Source organism: Natrix helvetica (assembly GCF_964273705.1).
Source record: "Natrix helvetica genome assembly, chromosome: 6".
Taxonomy (NCBI): domain Eukaryota; kingdom Metazoa; phylum Chordata; class Lepidosauria; order Squamata; family Natricidae; genus Natrix; species Natrix helvetica.
The window spans coordinates 1,038,234-1,055,186 of NC_138553.1; the positions used below are offsets into that span (position 1 = coordinate 1,038,234).

At 45.1% G+C, this 16,953-nt stretch overlaps 2 protein-coding genes across 3 annotated transcripts; both read right to left on the reverse strand.

Annotated features, from left to right (window-relative positions):
- Positions 1-851: 851 nt before the first annotated feature.
- Positions 852-7,045, reverse strand: LOC309394926 (C-type lectin lectoxin-Thr1-like). Its single transcript, XM_081958644.1, has 6 exons — positions 7,027-7,045; positions 6,522-6,595; positions 5,460-5,551; positions 4,231-4,365; positions 1,612-1,726; positions 852-942 (listed from the first exon to the last, which is right to left on the reverse strand). The coding sequence occupies exons 2-6, from the start codon at positions 6,577-6,579 to the stop codon at positions 875-877; spliced, it is 468 nt and encodes a 155-aa protein (XP_081814770.1). The 5' UTR covers positions 6,580-6,595; positions 7,027-7,045; the 3' UTR covers positions 852-874.
- Positions 7,046-12,751: 5,706 nt separating this feature from the next.
- Positions 12,752-16,553, reverse strand: LOC309394816 (C-type lectin mannose-binding isoform-like). Of its 2 annotated transcripts, XM_081958437.1 has the most exons (4): positions 16,423-16,547; positions 15,726-15,866; positions 13,681-13,795; positions 12,752-13,006 (listed from the first exon to the last, which is right to left on the reverse strand). In XM_081958437.1, the coding sequence occupies exons 1-4, from the start codon at positions 16,477-16,479 to the stop codon at positions 12,939-12,941; spliced, it is 381 nt and encodes a 126-aa protein (XP_081814563.1). In that variant the 5' UTR covers positions 16,480-16,547; the 3' UTR covers positions 12,752-12,938. The 2 variants fall into 2 exon arrangements, 1 of the variants encoding a protein (XP_081814563.1); XR_014175798.1 differs by lacking the exons at positions 12,752-13,006; positions 13,681-13,795 and adding an exon at positions 14,674-14,805 and having other exon boundaries at positions 16,423-16,553.
- Positions 16,554-16,953: the final 400 nt, after the last annotated feature.

Sequence of the window (16,953 nt, forward strand, 5' to 3'; positions counted from 1 at the left end):
CAGCCTTCCAATATCTAAGGGGCTGCCAGAAAGAGGAGGGGGACAACCTGTTTTCCAAAGCACCAGAAGGCAGGACAAGAAGCAACAGACGGAAACTCATCAAGGAGAGAAGCAACCTGGAATTAAGGAGAAACTCCCTTAATTAGTGGAACAACTTGCTACCAGAAGATGTGGATGTCCCATCACTGGAGGTTTTAAAGAAGATATTGGACAATTGTTTGTCTGAAATTGCACAGGGTCTCCTGCCTGAGCAAGGGGTTGGACCAGAAAACCTCCCCAATCCCTTCCAACTCTGTTATTTTGTGCATCGTGGCCTCTTTGGTGCCATCCAGTGGACGTTCAGATCTTTGCAACCCTGACAGAGCAGCTAGTGAAGACACAACCTTCAGGGATCCACTCCATCATCCCATTCCCATGCCCTTTCTGGCAGGATTCTCCATACAGAGGGGGAATTGCAAACAAATCAGTTTTGGGGGTGGGAAAATCGAGCTGAGGACAAACAGTTTCCCAACCTCCAATTAAAATGAGATGGATGTGCAACAAAGCATTGTAGCATCAGAGGAGGGTTCTTTTTAAGAGACACCCCCCCCCAATACCAAGTCTAGTCATGAAGAAGATTTGGGGGTCTTGAGCCTTGGATTTCAACCGTCTCCTGGCTCTGCAGAATGAAGGAGGCCAGTCATGCTAGAGAGAATTTATTTGACCTTCTGGCCCATCAGGAGGAGCAAAGTCAGATCCAAGGTAGAGAAAGCATCCATGAAGTGAAGGGGGAGGGGCAAAGCAGAGATTTTGGCAGCCTGCGGGGGGGGGGGGCTTTGTTTCTTCTCCAAATTTCAGCAGGAGTTCACTGTCTCTGGAGCAGGAGAAATTTGCACTAGGATACGCACTGGCAGAAGAACGGACGCAAGGATGCACACTTCTCATTGTTCCAGCTCTTGTAACCTGGACAGCAAAATAAAACGTTTGGTTACTCTTTTGCAGTGACCCTCCCCCCCGAGAGTCCCAGAAGGTCTTTTCAGTGGCTCCTCCCTCATTTGCTGGGGGACATGAAGATATCACAGGTGGAGAACCACATCAGCTAACAGGGGCTGGGGGTTCAGCAGGTTGTTGCAACCTATTCTGTTCTGTTCTATTCTATTCTATTCTATTCTACTCTACTCTATTCTACTTTACCCTACCCTACCCCACCCTACCACATCCTACCCTACCTTACCCTACCTACTGTACTTTATTCTATTCTATTCTGTTCTGTTCTGTTCTGTTCTGTTCTGTTCTATTCTATTCTATTCTATTCTATTCTATTCTTTCCATAGTCCATTCCATTCCATTCCTTTCCTCCCCTCCCCTTCCTTCACTTCCTCTATTCTGTCCCATCCTGTCCCATCCCATCCGAGATTAAGATGTAGCTTGTTTATTTATTTGTAAGATGATGGTCCTATAATCATTGGTACATAAATGTTGAGCTTTTGAAGGAATGGTGGCTTTCATTTTTTTTTTTTTGCCCAAGGTCATCGGTTGCCAAGTGTTGAGCGTTCCAAGATGCCTCAAATGGGCCCACCTGTTGGAAGTGCATCCTCCACTCTCCCCCTCCCCCCCACCCCCTCGGCTTACCTGAATCAGCCCAGAGCTCAACGCAGTTCTCATTTGTCTGCTTGTTGTCAGGTTTTCCTGATTTCCAGGACATGTAGCTGACTTTGGAGCCATCGTTCCACTTCCAGTTTTTTTTCTGTAATGATAGGGAGGCTACATTAGCTAAGGAGGAGGCAGAGCCCAGGGCAGGTAGAGAAACGTTGGCAGGTTTCAAGGATCAAAGCAAAGAGACAGCCCAGTCTCCTTTTCTCCATCTGTCTACTCAATTTCAGTTGATCTAGTACAGCTAAATAGGATTAAAGTTCATGAATTCTTGGATAAGTGGATAAATTCTTAGAAAAGTGGTGTCACAGTGGTTAGAATGCAGCATTGCAGGCTGATTCTGCCGACTGCCAAGAGTTCGATGCTGGCCAGGTCAAGGTGTCAACTTGCGACGCATTCCTGACCTGCTCTTGAGTTGCCATAAGCAGGGGGATGGGGAATCGAGCCTCGCAGCTGCATCGAGGAACTTGCACTTCAGTCAAAAGAAAGCGCATTCCAGCCAGCCACGCCAAGGTGATCTCCAGGGAGACCCACAATGGCCGGAGGGAGTGACCTCTACAATCTGTACAATTGCTTCACTGGGGAATGTGACTGATGACACACCTGGGGGTGGGGAGAGGGGGAAACAGGGGCAGAGCCAAGGCACGAATTAAGTGAGGTCAGAGTTGGCTTCAGTTGGTTCGTGCTGACATGGAGCTCCTAATAAATAACTGGATTTCTTCTGAAACGGGGCTTGAGGCTCAAGGTTTAAATGGGGCACCGGTTGGAACCCAAGTTTGACTTCCACCCTTCCAAGGTGGGTAAAATGAGGACCCAGATTGTTGGGGGGAAGAGTCTGGCTTTGTAAACCGCTTGGAGAGGGCTGTAAAACACCGAAGCGGTATATAAGTCTAAGGTAGTGATGGCTAACCTTTTTGTCATCGCATGCCAAAAGCATGCGCGCACCTGCACCCATAATGCAATGTGTGCTCACATGGCCCCCCATGCCCCGCCCCCCTGTGCATGCAACCACAACCCCCCTGTGCTCCCTCACCCCGTATTCATGTGTGTGTGTGACCCCCCTGCAGCCTCCTGGGACCAATCATGGCATGCGGTGGTGGGGTGGGGGGTGGCACCCCCATGCTCCCCTCGCCCCTGCATGCACGATACCCCCTGCATCATGCTCATGCAACCCCCCAGAGAGGTGGAACTCAGCTGACCATCAGGAGGCGCATGCACAGTGGAGCTGAGCTGGGGCGACGGCCCCCATGCCCACAGAGGAAGCTCTGCGTGCCATTGGTGCCCCCTCATGGGCCTCAGGGCTATTGCCATGAAAGACCACCTTTCCTTATAAATGTTGCCAATCTCTCTCTCTCTCTCACGCCGTGGCTACCACAAGGGCTCTTTCTATGCTCTTGAAGAAACACATGAAGCGGCACATAAGTCTAAATGCTATTCTTAAGTGCTCTTAGTGACAATCAGGAGATCCAGAGAAACAAAAACCCCAGAAGAAAATTGTCTGGAGTTGTTTGTGAAATCAACATTTCGCCTGATGCCCAACATTGAGAAAACCCTGGAAGATACGGGTGGATTTCTGAAAGATCAGCAGAGTCAACATTTATGAGCCGTTGGATCAGAGTCCGCCAGCAAAATCCCAGGGCTACGGATCCCTCTTGGGAACTGAAAAGCACCCTGGAGATTGTGTGTGTGTGTGCGTGCGTGCGTGCGTGCGTGTGTGTGTGTGTGTGTGTGTATGTGAAGCAGACTTGGGTTTCTTAAAAGAAGAAAATAACCTTTGTATTCATAAAGTCACCAGGAGCTGAGCTCAGTTCCAGGGAAACTTCCTTTCCTTTGTACAGCTAGTCCTTGATTTATGACAGTTCATTTAGTGACCGTTCAAAGCTACAACGGCACTGAAAAAAGCGACTTGTGGCCATTTTTCACACAACGGTTGCAGCATCCCCATTCAAAATCCAGAGCCTTGTCAACTGACTCACAGTGATGATGACGGTTGCATTGTCCCAAGGTCAACTTTTGCCGCCTTCTGACAAGCAGAGTCAGTGGGGAAGCCGGACTCATTTAACAACCATGTGACTAACTTAACAACTCCAATGATTCACCTAACAACTGTGAGAAGCAAGGTTGTAAAATGGGGCAAAACTCCCTTAACAAGGGTCTCAACATAAATTCTGGGCTCAGTCGTGGTCACAAATTCAGAACTACCTACCGCATTTTTGGAGTATAAGGCTCACCTTTTCCCCCCTAAGAGCGCATGGAAATATTGGTGCGTCTTATACACCAAATACACTCATTTTTGGCTTCCGGAAGCCCTGCCCCCGCATCCCAGTTTTGTGAAAAATGGGCGAAAAACGGGCTTACTTCCCTCTTCGAAATCGTGATGCGTCTTATACACCGGTGAGTCTTATAGTTAGAAAAATACGGTACATATGAGCAAACATTTTCCCATTATTGAAAATAACAAGAGAGCCCAAGGTGGAAGCCAACATGAACAATACCTGCACAAAATATAAAAACGGAGAACCGCCCTCCCAGGCTGGGCCCTGCAGTCCCTAAAGAGGATTCCCTGAAGGGATCCATGAGCAACAGAGAAGGACCTACGTGCGATGGGCGACTCAGTCCAATCCAGATGTTGACCTTGAATTTCTGAGAGATGTGCACGGCCATGTCCTCTGCCTCTTCCTTGCTGTCGAGGGAGGCAAGATGGCAGCCGTGGTTGTACTTCTTGCAGTACTTCTGCGAGAGAGCGGCAACAGAGAAAGGCACTGGGTCAGCAGGAAAGAAAACGTTTGCTTGTGTTTACGTGTGTGGGTTTTTTCTTGTGCACGTGAGGGGAAAAAGGAAAGGCTTTCCCATGGTCCTAGCCACCATCAGGACACAACATTGCAAATGCCCTTGCTGGAGTCTGCAGCTCTCAAACAATTCCTGACTTAGATTCACGAGTTAAACTCAATCAACCAATCAATAAATCAGAAAAAGCTGGAAGGGACCTTGGAGGTCTTGTAGTCCAACCCTTTGCTCAATCAGGAGATCCTATACCATTTCAAACAAGTGACTGTCTAGTCTCTTCTTAAAAGCCTCTAGAGATGAAGAACCCACAACTTCTGGTGGCAAGCTGTTCCACTGGTTGATTGTCCTCACTGTTAGGAAGTTTCTCCTCAATTAAGGTTGCTTCTCCCCTTGATTAGTTTCCATCCCTTGCTTATTGCCCTGCCTTCGGGTGCTTTGGAGAATAAATTGATCCCCTCTTCTTTGTGGCAGCCTCTCAAATACTGGAAGACTGCTCTCATGTCCCTCCTGGCCCTTCTTTTCTCTAGACTGGCCAAACCCAAATTCTGCAACCGTTCTTCGTGCATTTTAGTCCCCAGGCCTTTAATCATCTTAGCCTTTCTTCTCTGCCCTTATCCCCCATCATTTTACAGGCAAGGTGGTCTGTAGAAGCCAGTGAGAGATCAGGAAATTTATTGTCTAAAAGATCGTTCCACAATGACCAACCAACAGATACTGCCCATGAAAGCTTATGCCGGTACATGCAGAATATTTGCATTTCAGACTATCCTAAAAATCATGAGCTTCGCTACCTATTCATGGACACGGCCTAGTGTCTCTCCACTTCATCCCAACCCAAGGATAGAATAGAACTCTTTATTGGCCAAGTGTGATTGGACACGCAAGGCACTGGTCTTTGGTGCATAAGCTCCCAGTGTACATAAAGAGACATGAAAAGATACATTGGTCAAGAATCATAAAGTTCTGTTTGGATTGAGGCTCTGGCTAGCTTTCTCCTCTGCCTGGGCTAGGAGATTCACAGACACACAAGCACCTCTGACCTCTGCCTCTTCCCAGGTCTTTGCTTCATCGAAGACCTTGTAGCAAAAGCTACTCCTGGAGAACCATTCATTGGGACAACAGCCCTTGGCTCCTGTGTGGGAAGAGAGGAACCCCAATGAGAAGGTGGCCAGCAGCAGGAGGATAACTCAGGAGTATATGCAGAGCATAAACATAACCTGCAGAACGACAAACTTTTTGGATGACTGTAAATTGAAAGGGACTTGGGTTACGGGCGCAGAGTCTGCATTTTGGGTTAGCCTCGGTCAATTTCCTGGAAATTGCATGTTTTGTGTTCATCTGTCACTTCGGTTGATCTATCGTTTAGGGAGCCGTGCCAAGCCAGAAAAATTCCTTCAAAAGCCAGATTAAGATTTTGCACACTTAGAACCAATGGGGACCTTCCTCAGCCAGTCAAACTGAGCAACAATTATCCCCACTTTAGCCACTACAACCTATCTAGACTACTGCAACCTGGTCAATGTGGGGCTACCTTTGAAAGTCTCCTGAAATCGCAATTGCTGCAGAAGGCATCGACCAAGCTATCAAGCAGTGCAAAGTGTGGGGGTCGCATGGGTCTGTCCAGAAGGACCTCCGCTGGTCCCCTGGATGATTCAAACATCTGAACCCTAAATGGCTTAACAGCTGATTATTTGTGCGACTGCCCCCACCTGCCACCCACTGCCCAGGAGATGCCACTCTTCAGGTGCCCCTCTGGATGCTCAGCTCTTAGTCTGTGAGACAAGACCAACTTTTATGTGTCTAATCGCCCATGGAGAGGGCCCTGCATTTATTTCAGTGATACATGGATGTACCTTTTGCAAGGTTTTAACTTTTAATTTATTCTGCATTTCGATTGTATTAATTTTGCTTAGTTTTTGCCTTGTTGCAAACAGCCCTGAGTCCTGGAGCTGAGGGATAAGACGGGATCTAAATTGCACAGTGAGCCAAACAGGAATAAAAGCAACTTCAGTGAGAGGATATTGGGGGGAGGGGGGATTAAATCAGGAAGGGGTTCCTATGCAAGAGATTTTCCAAACAGGAGACACCCAACTCTAACTCACCACTTAGGGAGAGGACCACGACCAGCAAGCCAAGGCTGAGAAAGGAGAATCGCCCCATGGTCTTCCTTCCTTCCCTGCAGAGAAAAGCCAAGAGGGGAATAGGGGGAAGGGGGAATGAGATGGGTGGGAAGGTCCTCAGGAAGGGCCACCCCACATCCAACCTGGGACCTCTCCCCCCCCCCCCCCCGTTTCTTTGGCAGTTTTGGACTTGCCCAACTGGTTCCTATTTCTGCCTCCTTGGTCATGCAACATCCTTGGTGGGTCACAGTGGATCCTGCTGTGTAATGGGGAGGGGGCTTTCCTTAGAAAGGTTCTCTCTTTTTATATCCCCAAAAGATCCCTTCCTCCCTGCCTGAGGGCCGCTCCTGCCTACTCCCTGAGGCAACCTGGACATCACTTGCAGCCCCCTGCAAGAGGTCCCTTCAGGTGGAGAGAGAAAGGCAGAAGCAATCTACTGCAGGGGCCTCACCTCTTAGGTGCCCACAGGTGGGAGAGCCCCACTCACCTGTCCCTTTGCCTGCACAGGTAGCAATTCTGCTTGATGGCAACTCCAGGCTCAACTCCAGCAAAGGGAACAGCAGCCTTTATAGGCAAGGCAAGGCAGGGGGTGGATTTCTTTGGGGGTGGAAATGTTTGCCTAACAACCAGGATGTAGCTTTTTTGCAATAACTTTCAGCAACAGGCTAAGCACAAATACGTTGTGTCCCTGGGGATTTGATCAGATGTATTTTATTTATTTGTTTAAAACATTTACAGAGCTGCCCATCTTGTACTTTCCTCTGGGTGTCTCCCAATCAGTGATTAAACCAACATCAACAATAAAGCAACATAACACCCGAGCAAAAAACTGGCACCAACCTGAAGCTTTCTTCTGCATGCAGTCCCTCCTTCAGTCCTCTGGCCCACCTTTTCCTGTCCTGGTGGGAAAGTCTTACCTGAGTTTTGGAAGGCCAGGAGAGCAGAGAACAGCAGAAATCCAAGGGGAAAGGAACTTCCACAGGACAGGGGCTGCCATAGAAAATCCAGACTTTCTAGATCCCATAATATGTAATGTTTAACGGAAGGGAGTAGGAATTGGCCCTCCTAACCGAAAGGATGGGTAGAGGTCTGTAGACATAAATTTGAACCCTGGGCCCTATCTAACAAAATGAAATTCAATTTAGAGAAAAGTAAAGTCTTAAATCTAGGCAACCCCCCCCCCCCCAAAGTACACATATAGATTGGGTGAAACCAGGTTTAATAGCAGTAACTAGGAGAGGGATCTTGGAGTCTTAGTGGACAACCAGTTAAATATGAGCCAGCAGTTTGTGGTAGCAGCCCAAAATGCCAATGCAATCCTAAACTTCATTAACAGACGGATACAATCAAGATCAGGTGAGGTACTAATACCACTCTATAAAGCTTTAGTAAGACCACACTTGGAATTCTGCATCCACTTTTGGTTGCCATGATGTAAAACAGAGTGCGGAGAAGAGCAACAAAGAGGATTAGGGGACTGGAGGCTAAAACATACGAAGAATGGTGGCAGGAACTGGGCATGGCTAGTTTAATGAAGAGAAGGACTAGGGAGGACACAATAATAGTCTTCCAATATCTCAGGGGCTGCAACAGAGAGGAGGGGGTCCAACTATTTGCCAAAGCACCTGAAGGCCGGACAAGGAATAATGGATGGAAACTGATCAAGGAGAGATCCATCCTGGAACTAAGGAGAAACAATCAACCCATGGAACAGAAGTTGCTTTCAGAGGTTGTGGGAGCTTCATCACTGGAGGCTTTCAAGAAGAGACTGGATGGCTATCTGTCAGAAATGGTGTCTCGTGCTTTGGCAAGGAGCTGGACTAGATGACCTACAAGGTCCCTTCCAACTCTATTAACCTGTTAATCTAGCTATCCTTGCTCAGTGCCATAGAAGGCTTTAAAGGTAACAAGCAGCACCTTCAGTTGCACCTGGAAGGAAACCAGGAGGCAGCCCAACTTATGCCACCTTGGGGTGACATGGCCCAACCTAGGACAATCAGTCATTGTGCATGTGGTTGCATTCTGGACTAGGTGAACCTTCTGGATAGTCTTCAAGGGCAGCCCTAACAGGAGGTGACCAAGGCCTGAGTGACCATGAGTAGAGCCTCCCGGTCCAGGAAAGGGAGCAATTGGTGCATCGGATGAATGTCTGCAAAGTTCCCTCTATCCACGGCTGCCTCACACTCCCAACTCCAGAAGCTGGCCCAGAAGGATGCTGTGGTTGAATTAGAAGCCACTGAGAAGCCCTGGAGGCGGAGAATAGTTGTAGCACCTCCCATCCCAAGCGCTCCAAAGGCCACTGGCAAATTTGACCAATGCCATTTCATGCGGCATCCAGGCCAGAATCACAAGGGCTTTCCCAAAAGTGGGAATGTTTGTTACAACCCACAGATGCTACGTGGACCTTCACCAGAGGAGAAGACAAGTTCGGTCCTGGCAGAAATTGATAGCGAAAGAAAACTTTTATCACACACCTCCACAGAGGTACAGTTCAAACCCAATTAACAAGTAAAAATCAGCAGAAGCAATGCAATCATCAGCCAAAATACACCTTACCTAGGAACAATAAAACTGCCTAAACACCAACTTTCTTGATGTCTTTACTCTTTGATAGAGGGTGTTGTATTAAATTTCAGATAGAAAGTTAAAATACACAATTACAACAAAAAGGGAAAATTAGGGAGGGGAGGACAACAAAGAAAATTTAAAAATTTAAAAAATGACACGAAAACAGCAATTACATAAGAATTACTCTCTTCAATATGGATGTAATTGTAAGGTACAATATGTTCTTATTCTGAGTGATGCAGTGGCCTAGAGGTGGAGCTCTTGCTTCGAAATCAGGAAGCTGTGAGTTTGATCCTAGGTAGCAGGAGATATTTCTCTCTTTGGGTGCAATGAGTAATTGCCTGCTGTGAACCCCGCATAGGCATCAGGAAGGGCATCCGGCCAGTAAATGCTTGAGCTCTGTTCAGTCGCCCCAACTCCTCACCAATGCAAAAGATTCTAGGATTCTTCAAAGAAAAATCAAACACGGTCTCATTTTAGTTTAACAAAAGAATAGATGCAAAATTAAAATCTAACAGGTACTGTGGCCCCAAAGCAAATATTTCGGGATTCCTGCAGTGCTCTTTAGACAGAATGTGCCAGTGGGGCTCTGTTCCCCACTCCTTAATAAGTGGCCACTTCCCTTTCAGTGGCAAGGAGTTTCCAATGCCCATGTTCCACTTGCAAGTTTAAATACCAGAAAGATTTTCCTGTCACTGGAGTAGAAGATCTTTCAGGTTTGGATGCCAATTCCTATACTTGGTGGAATCCCAGAAAAGGCAGGTCAGGTGCAGTTCAAGGAGGGCGCCCCCTGCTGGTTTGCGGTTTTGTGGTTTTCCTCTTGGCTAGCCACCAGAGAGAGAGAGAGAGAGAGAGAGAGAGAGAGAGAGAGAGAGAGAGAGAGAGAGAGAGAGAGAGAGAGAGAGAGAGAGAGAGAGAGAGAGAGAGAGAGAGAGAGAAGGATCCTTTTCAGAAGGAAAGGACTAAAAATATTCTCTACACCGAGTCATCCAGGAAATAATCAAGCCATATAAAAGGAAGCCACCAAAAGCAGGAACTATTCAAATGATTGTGTAAACTTCCCTTCTCTTTGCCGGCGGCTTTGCAAAACTGACAAATGAGCCCCAGGCGCAGAGCAAGAAATCTCCGACATGAGATTCCGTTGGGAGTATTTTGTTGTGAGCAATCTTGTACGACGCATGTAATCTTGTGCCAAAAGCGAAAAACATAATCCATCAAGTGTGAACACGACAACCTTGTGGAAGAAATAGCAAAGACTGATATGTTGTAAGTAACCAAGAAACATTTTGGATAAAAGTCTTTTACTCAGAGTGCTTATTTCGACCTACGTCCCAGGCCGTGAGGGTGGAGTTGTGGCCCTGGAAAGAGTGAGCAAGGGATGCTGGGAGTCTATGCAAAATATTTCTCCATTCTGCAGCCAGATGAATAAGCCGACACCTGCTTAAACTCCTGCTAAGGTTTATTTTGACAGCATAATTCTGACAGTCCAGCAATTAAAAGGGACAAAGTCAGAATGCCAAATGTAGCAATGTTTATAGTAACAGTGTGCCAGGTTTCCAAAAGATGCCCTAATTAACTTATGAGCCAAGTTTAAAAAAAAATCTAGCCATTTATTAGGAACAGCATCTCAGCAATACCTGCGTGGAATCAGATGTAATTTCAGCTTAATGATGGCTGAACTTTACCCCTATGTGTCTCCCCTCCCCTCAGTCGGTGTCATAAATCACATTCACCAACGAAGTCCTGCAGCAGGTTGTACAATTTCACGCCTGACATGCCTGCTGTAGCCGAAGGTATGCATGGAATTCTCCCCCCGCCTTTCCTCTAATGTCAACTTGATAACAGACATGGAAATGCTTTACACGTTGACACAGTGGTCTTTGATTGTGAGTTGTGTTAGATATGTATACCCTGTTTTCCCCAAAATAAGACCTCCCCGGATAATAAGCCCAATTGGGCTTTTGAGCATATAACTAAAATAAGACCTCCCCCAAAATATTGCAACACAGAAGCAGCCATGGGGGGACCTTCTGCACCTCAAAAATGATAAGACCTCCCCAAAAATAAGGCCAAAAGAAGATAAGACTCTGCCCTATTTTCGGGGAAATACAGTATTAAGGTGTTCTTGTTCTATGGACATGTGAAGTTAGGAAAGTTGTTTCCTAACTTCTTAAAGAACACTGCCACTTAGAGGCTGGGGGCTGGATATATTGTTTTTTCTTCTTTCTCTTTGATCACTTGAGATTCAAGGTTCTTTCAGTTTGTTTACTGACAGTGATAGAAGGAAGAGCACAGGTTGTTTATACAGGTGCTTTTTGGAAGTTCTATCACTAGCTATTGGAGGGAAGACAACATTTTGACTTGAAAGATAATAAATGAACCTGTTTGAAGTTTATTAAAATAGCCTTGAACCCCATAGTGGCAGTGTCTGCAAAATTGAAAGAATGGTTCAGCAGGAAAAAGAAACTGTAACATTGCAAATGATTATGTTTGAAATTCAAAATCTATTAGTTGTGACAGAGAGAATTGAAAAGAGATTGGAGAATATGGAATACAAAACAGAAAAATCTGATGGAGAAAATGAGGATGTTTACCAATGAAGAATGTGGAGGACTGAGTTCAAATAATGAAAGAAAAAAATGAGCAAAGAGATAAGAAAACTGTGGATACTGACAACAAAGTGAGCATGGTTGGTAATGGCAAGAGTGGAATATGGAAAGCGGAGATAGATGGATTGGAACTCTACCCCAGACTTCAAAGCACAGAAGAAGAAAAGAGAGAAAAATTGACAGAGGTAAGGAGAGAAATATTGACAGAAGCACCAGTGATAACCAAAGATAAGCTGATGGAAAGAGCAGATGCTGGGTTTCGAGCTTTTATGAGATACGAAAGGAACAACATGTTGCTAAGAGAAGTTTATACAAGATTTATTAAGAAAGTAACTAGAACATTAATGCTACAAATAGCAAGAGATATAAGACTGCACTATTACTGGAAAGATACAGGTTGATGCAATGAAAATGTATAATAAAAACTAAGCTAAATTTAGTTTACTAGTAGTATGTATAAGATGAAGTGATATTAGCTATAGTTAAATAATGATTAATGATAACAATACATATAGATATATTAGATTGATAATATGAAATTTTATATAAACAACACATGGAGATTATGAGAGGAGGTTTAAAAACTTTATCTAGAATATGTTACAAAGATGTATTGCAATTGGATGATTTTAGGATGATTTAATGGAATGTTATCATATAATCCTATTCTAGATTTTGAATATTATATATAAAAGGATGTAAAAACAATTATAGTCAAATTAAGGTTGAGATATAATAATTGTGATATACATGAATATAGGTGAATTTAAAATATGTGATTTGATATGAAAAGCAGGTGGTGACTATGGAAGAGATGCATGGAAATACTGTAACCAACTGACACACTTTCTACAATTTGTAATGGAAGATGCTTTTTTTATTTTTATGTTTATGTTTGTCCTTGTTCAAAAAGAAATAAAAATTGTTTTTTTTTAAAAGAGATGCCCCCTCCCCCCATTAAAGCTGAACCTTGCCAGGAAGAAAATTCAGAGGTCTTAAAGTGTTAGATCTCCACCATCTCCTGGGTCTCCAAAATAAACAAGGACAGTCATGCTAAAGCAGAATTTAAAGCAGAACCTTCTGGCCCATCAGGAGGAATAAAATCAGAAGCTACAGAGAGCATCCATGAAGCGAAGGGGTGCAGAGTGGAGATTTTTGGCAGAGTTTTGTTGCTTCCTCAGGAGCTTCATTCACCTTGGAGCAAGAAAAGGAGCGATTTGCACTAGAATTTGCACTGGCAGATGAAAGGATGCGTGGCATCGCAGGGCGTGTCATTCCATTTGAGGTATCCTGGACAACAAAACAGAAAGTTTCATTTTCAGTTTGGACCAACCTTCCGATCTGTTTACCCTGCACACCCAACAGATCCTCCCAAAGGCAAGTGTATTGGGAGTGAACTCTTATGCTTTGTTTCCCAATTTTTTAAGTTTCTTTACGGGTCTTCTTCCAAAGGAAGAAGGAAGTACTTAGTTGAGAAGAAGGCTTCCTGCCCAGGAGAAGAGGAAGGTAAAAGGGAGTGAAGGTTCATGTCTGTTACAATAATGAACTTCAAGAGGTAGGTCAAGATGGAGATGGTTCGTTTAATTAAGGTGCTGTAACAATTAAGTTTGGATTTTGAAGAAATGATGAGTTCCATTTTTGTTTATCCCATGGGTGTTTTGTGTTCCCTTGGTTATATAGAGGGACAGGCTGTGGGAAGTAGAATCTAAGGAGGTCAACAAAGGTCATCATTGGCCAACAGGTGGGTGTTCCAAGATGGATGAAATAAGGGACCGCAAATGTCCATTGTTTATCCCATGGGCATTTGTGGTCCCTTGGCTGTATAGAGGGTCAGGATGTGAGAGCTTAGAATCTAAGGAGGTCAAGGTCATCAGTTGTCCACTGGTGGGTGTTCTAAGATGGATGAAATAAGTCCTGATTGTTGAAAGCGTATCTTCAACACCCTCCCCTCCAGCTTGGCTTACCTGTCTTGACCAAGAGCTCAACACAATACTCTTTGTTGTGTTGGTTGTTGGGCTCTTCTGAATTCCAGGAGGTGAAGTCAGTGCAGGATCTGTCTGACCACATCCAGATGCCTTTCTGGAATGACAGGGAAACCACATTAGCCAAGAAGGAGAGAAGGAGGAATCTCTCTCTGCATGGCCCAGGAGCAGAGATGAATCACTCTCTCTCTCTCTCTCTCTCTTTCTCCCCCCCTCCCTCATCCTCCTTTTACTCTCTCCCTTTCTTACTCTCTTTGTCTCTCTCTTTCTCTCCTATCTATCTATCTCTGTCTATCTATCTATCTATCTATCTATCTATCTATCTATCTATCTATCTATCTATCTATCTATCATCTATCTATCATCATCTATCATCTATCATCTATCATCTATCATCTATCTATCTATCTATCTATCTATCTATCTATCTATCTATCTATCTATCTATCTATCTATCCATCTATCTATCATCAATCATCTATCTATATTCAATCTCAGTTGATCTGGAACAGCTCACCAGGGTTAAATTTGGATGTTTGGATAGGTGACAATCAGGAGATGCAGAGAAAAGATGCCCCAGAAGAAAATTTTACCTTTCTCTTTTTCTTGGTCTCTGCTTCTGTCTGTCTCTCTCTCTGTGTGTCATGCTTTCTTCCTCTTCCTCTTTTTCTGTCTCTGTCTTTCTCTCTCTCTCTTTGTTTTTCTAGGTCTGTCTGTCTGTCTGTCTGTCTGTATCTCTCTCTCTATATAGTCAATTTCAGTTGATCTGGAATAGGTGACAATCAGGAGATGCAGAGAAAAAATACCCCAGAAGAAAACTTTATCTTTCTCTTTTTCTCGGTCTCTGCCTCTGTCTCCTCCCCCCTCTCTCTGTCACACTCTCTGTCTCTCTTCCTCTTTTTCTCTGTCTCTTTCCCTCTCTTTTTTTTCTCTCTGTCTCTATCTGTCTCTCTGTCTCTCGTTCTCTTCCTCTTCCTCTCTCTCTCTCTCTGTCTCTCTCTGTGTGTCTCTCTGTATAGAATCAATTTCAGTTGATCTGGAATTGGTGACACTCAGGAGATCCAGAGAAAAGATGCCCCAGTCCAGACAGTCGACACCGATTGACCTCTGGAAGATAAATAGGGTTAAAGTCAAGGGGTCCTTGTGTGGGAGACCCCCAGCAGAACCCCAGAGCTGTAGGGGAGACTGAAAAGCACCCTGGGAATGTGCAGGGGGAAAACCTACTTCTGTGTTATTGCCATAAATTAACATTTCTATTCTTAAAGTCACCGGGAACTGATCTCGATTCCAGGGAAACTTCCCTTTTTTGTAGATCATGAAGCATTTTACAGGCATTGAAAATGCAACAGCGCACAAGATGAAATCCTCCCAATAACAGGAACGAGCCATTTTTGAATAAAATAAAATAAAATAAAATAAAATGGGGGGAGGGAAGAAGAGCCCTCCCAGGCCAGGCCAGGCGGTCCTTGGCCCATCAGAGTTTCAAGCAGGATCAGAGGCCATTTGATGCTCTGAAAAGAGGAAGGGAGACTGACGGAGGCCCTGAGTGCAGAGAACACTTTCGTCCCGAGGTGAATTGGGGATGAAATCCCTCCCTTTGGGACTTCAAAGGCAGCAGCCGGTTTCTCAACTGGGCAGGAAGGGTTGGGGAGGGGGCAGGAGAAAGAGTCTTGGGGTTTCTCAAAGGCTTTGTCCAGGGGTGAAGTTCTGTGCGTGTGGCTTGGTGGGCTTGGCAGGGGAAGGTTACTGCAAAATCCCCATTTCCTCAAGCTGGGACTTGTGTGGCAGCGAATAGATGAGTGCGGGGCCAGCCAGAGGTTGTACTTGCCAGTTCTCCAAACTACTCAAAATTTCCACTTGTGGTTCTCCAGAACCTGTCTCAACCTCCTGAATTTCACCCCTGGCTTTGTCCAAGGCAAGAGCTTTTAGCAGAGAGATCCTTGCCTTCCATTGGAAGATCCTTCAAAAAACCCTTAGGAACAACAACGAAGGAATGGAAACCATATCACCAATAGAAAGGGACCTACTTTCTGTGGATCATTCAGTCCAATCCAGACATTTCCATTACTTTCCAGATAGTCAGAGACATACTCAGCCAAGTCAACTGACTCTGCCATGCTATGGATGGAGGCGATGTGGCAGCCTGGCTTGAGATTTCTGCAGAACATCTGGGAGAGAGCAACAACAGAAAAAGTCATTTGTTCAGCAGAGAAGAAACATGTGTGTGTGTGTCTGTGTGTCTATTTGAGAAAAGATCAAGGATTGCCACCAGATGGTTCTAGCCACCATCTTCGATCTGTTGACCACTACGGATGTCTTTGCTAGCATTTGCAGCTCTTGAACAATTCCTTGCTTAAATTCATGATTCATGTGTTTATGATCTGTGATCGCCATCACTTAAGAGGCAAGGAGATATGAAGATACCATCCATGTTGACAATGAAACATTGGGAAATCTGTGGTCTACAAAATGGTCACTAAATCTTGAAGCTCAACACTGCTCACCAGGAATGGGTCATGAAAGCCTAAACCAGTATATAGTCCAGAGAATATGGACAAGGATAGTTCCAGACAATCCTAAAATCACGACCTTTCCTACCTTTTTATGCACCCAGAGGCCCTCCACTTCATTCCAGCCAGAGTGGACTTGGAAATTATGCAAGGGTCTCCCTAGACCTCTCCTGTTCCTGGGCTAGGGGATTCAGAGACACACAACACTTCTAACCTCTGCGTCATTCCAGGTCTTGAGTTCATTGTTGAGCTTGTAGCAAAACCCATTCATGGAGAGCCAATCATTAGGACAACAACAGCCTTTCACTCCTATGTGGGAAGAGAGAATGTCCAATGAGGAGATGGCCAGGAGAAAAGGAGATGGAGGAGGAGGAGGAGGAGGAGGAGGAGGAGGAGGAGGAGGAGGAGGAGACAGCTGGATCTGCAGAACATTCTTAACCTGTTGGGTTGCAAACATCTTTAATGACAATACATTGAAACTGAAAATTTCAAACAGAACAGTATTTGCAGAATGTTCAACCATTGGGTAGGTTTAGCCTTCATTTAGTTCCTTGAAGCTTCATGTCTTGTGTGAACCTGTCCCTTTTCGCTGATTTATCATTTGGTGAACTCTGCTAATTCAGAAAATGGATTTTTCCAAGAACCAGGTTGTTGAGTGGGACAAAGTATAGGGATTTCGTGGGCCAATTCTGGAGAATCTGCGGTTGCCTCCTGGATGACCCATAATAACCACTCAACGGGCTTC

Coding starts and splice junctions, on each gene's coding strand:
- LOC309394926 (XM_081958644.1), bottom strand. CDS start 6,579: ATGGGGCGATTCTCCTTTCTCAGCCTTGGCTTGCTGGTCGTGGTCCTC. Junction 5,552..6,521: donor CGTGGTCCTCTCCCTAAGTG/GTGAGTTAGAGT, acceptor CTTCCCACACAG/GAGCCAAGGGCTGTTGTCCC. Junction 4,366..5,459: donor AGACCTGGGAAGAGGCAGAG/GTCAGAGGTGCT, acceptor GCTCTCTCGCAG/AAGTACTGCAAGAAGTACAA.
- LOC309394816 (XM_081958437.1), bottom strand. CDS start 16,479: ATGAATGGGTTTTGCTACAAGCTCAACAATGAACTCAAGACCTGGAAT. Junction 13,796..15,725: donor GACTGAATGATCCACAGAAA/GTAGGTCCCTTT, acceptor CTGTCATTCCAG/AAAGGCATCTGGATGTGGTC. Junction 13,007..13,680: donor TGAGCTCTTGGTCAAGACAG/GTAAGCCAAGCT, acceptor TTTGTTGTCCAG/GATACCTCAAATGGAATGAC.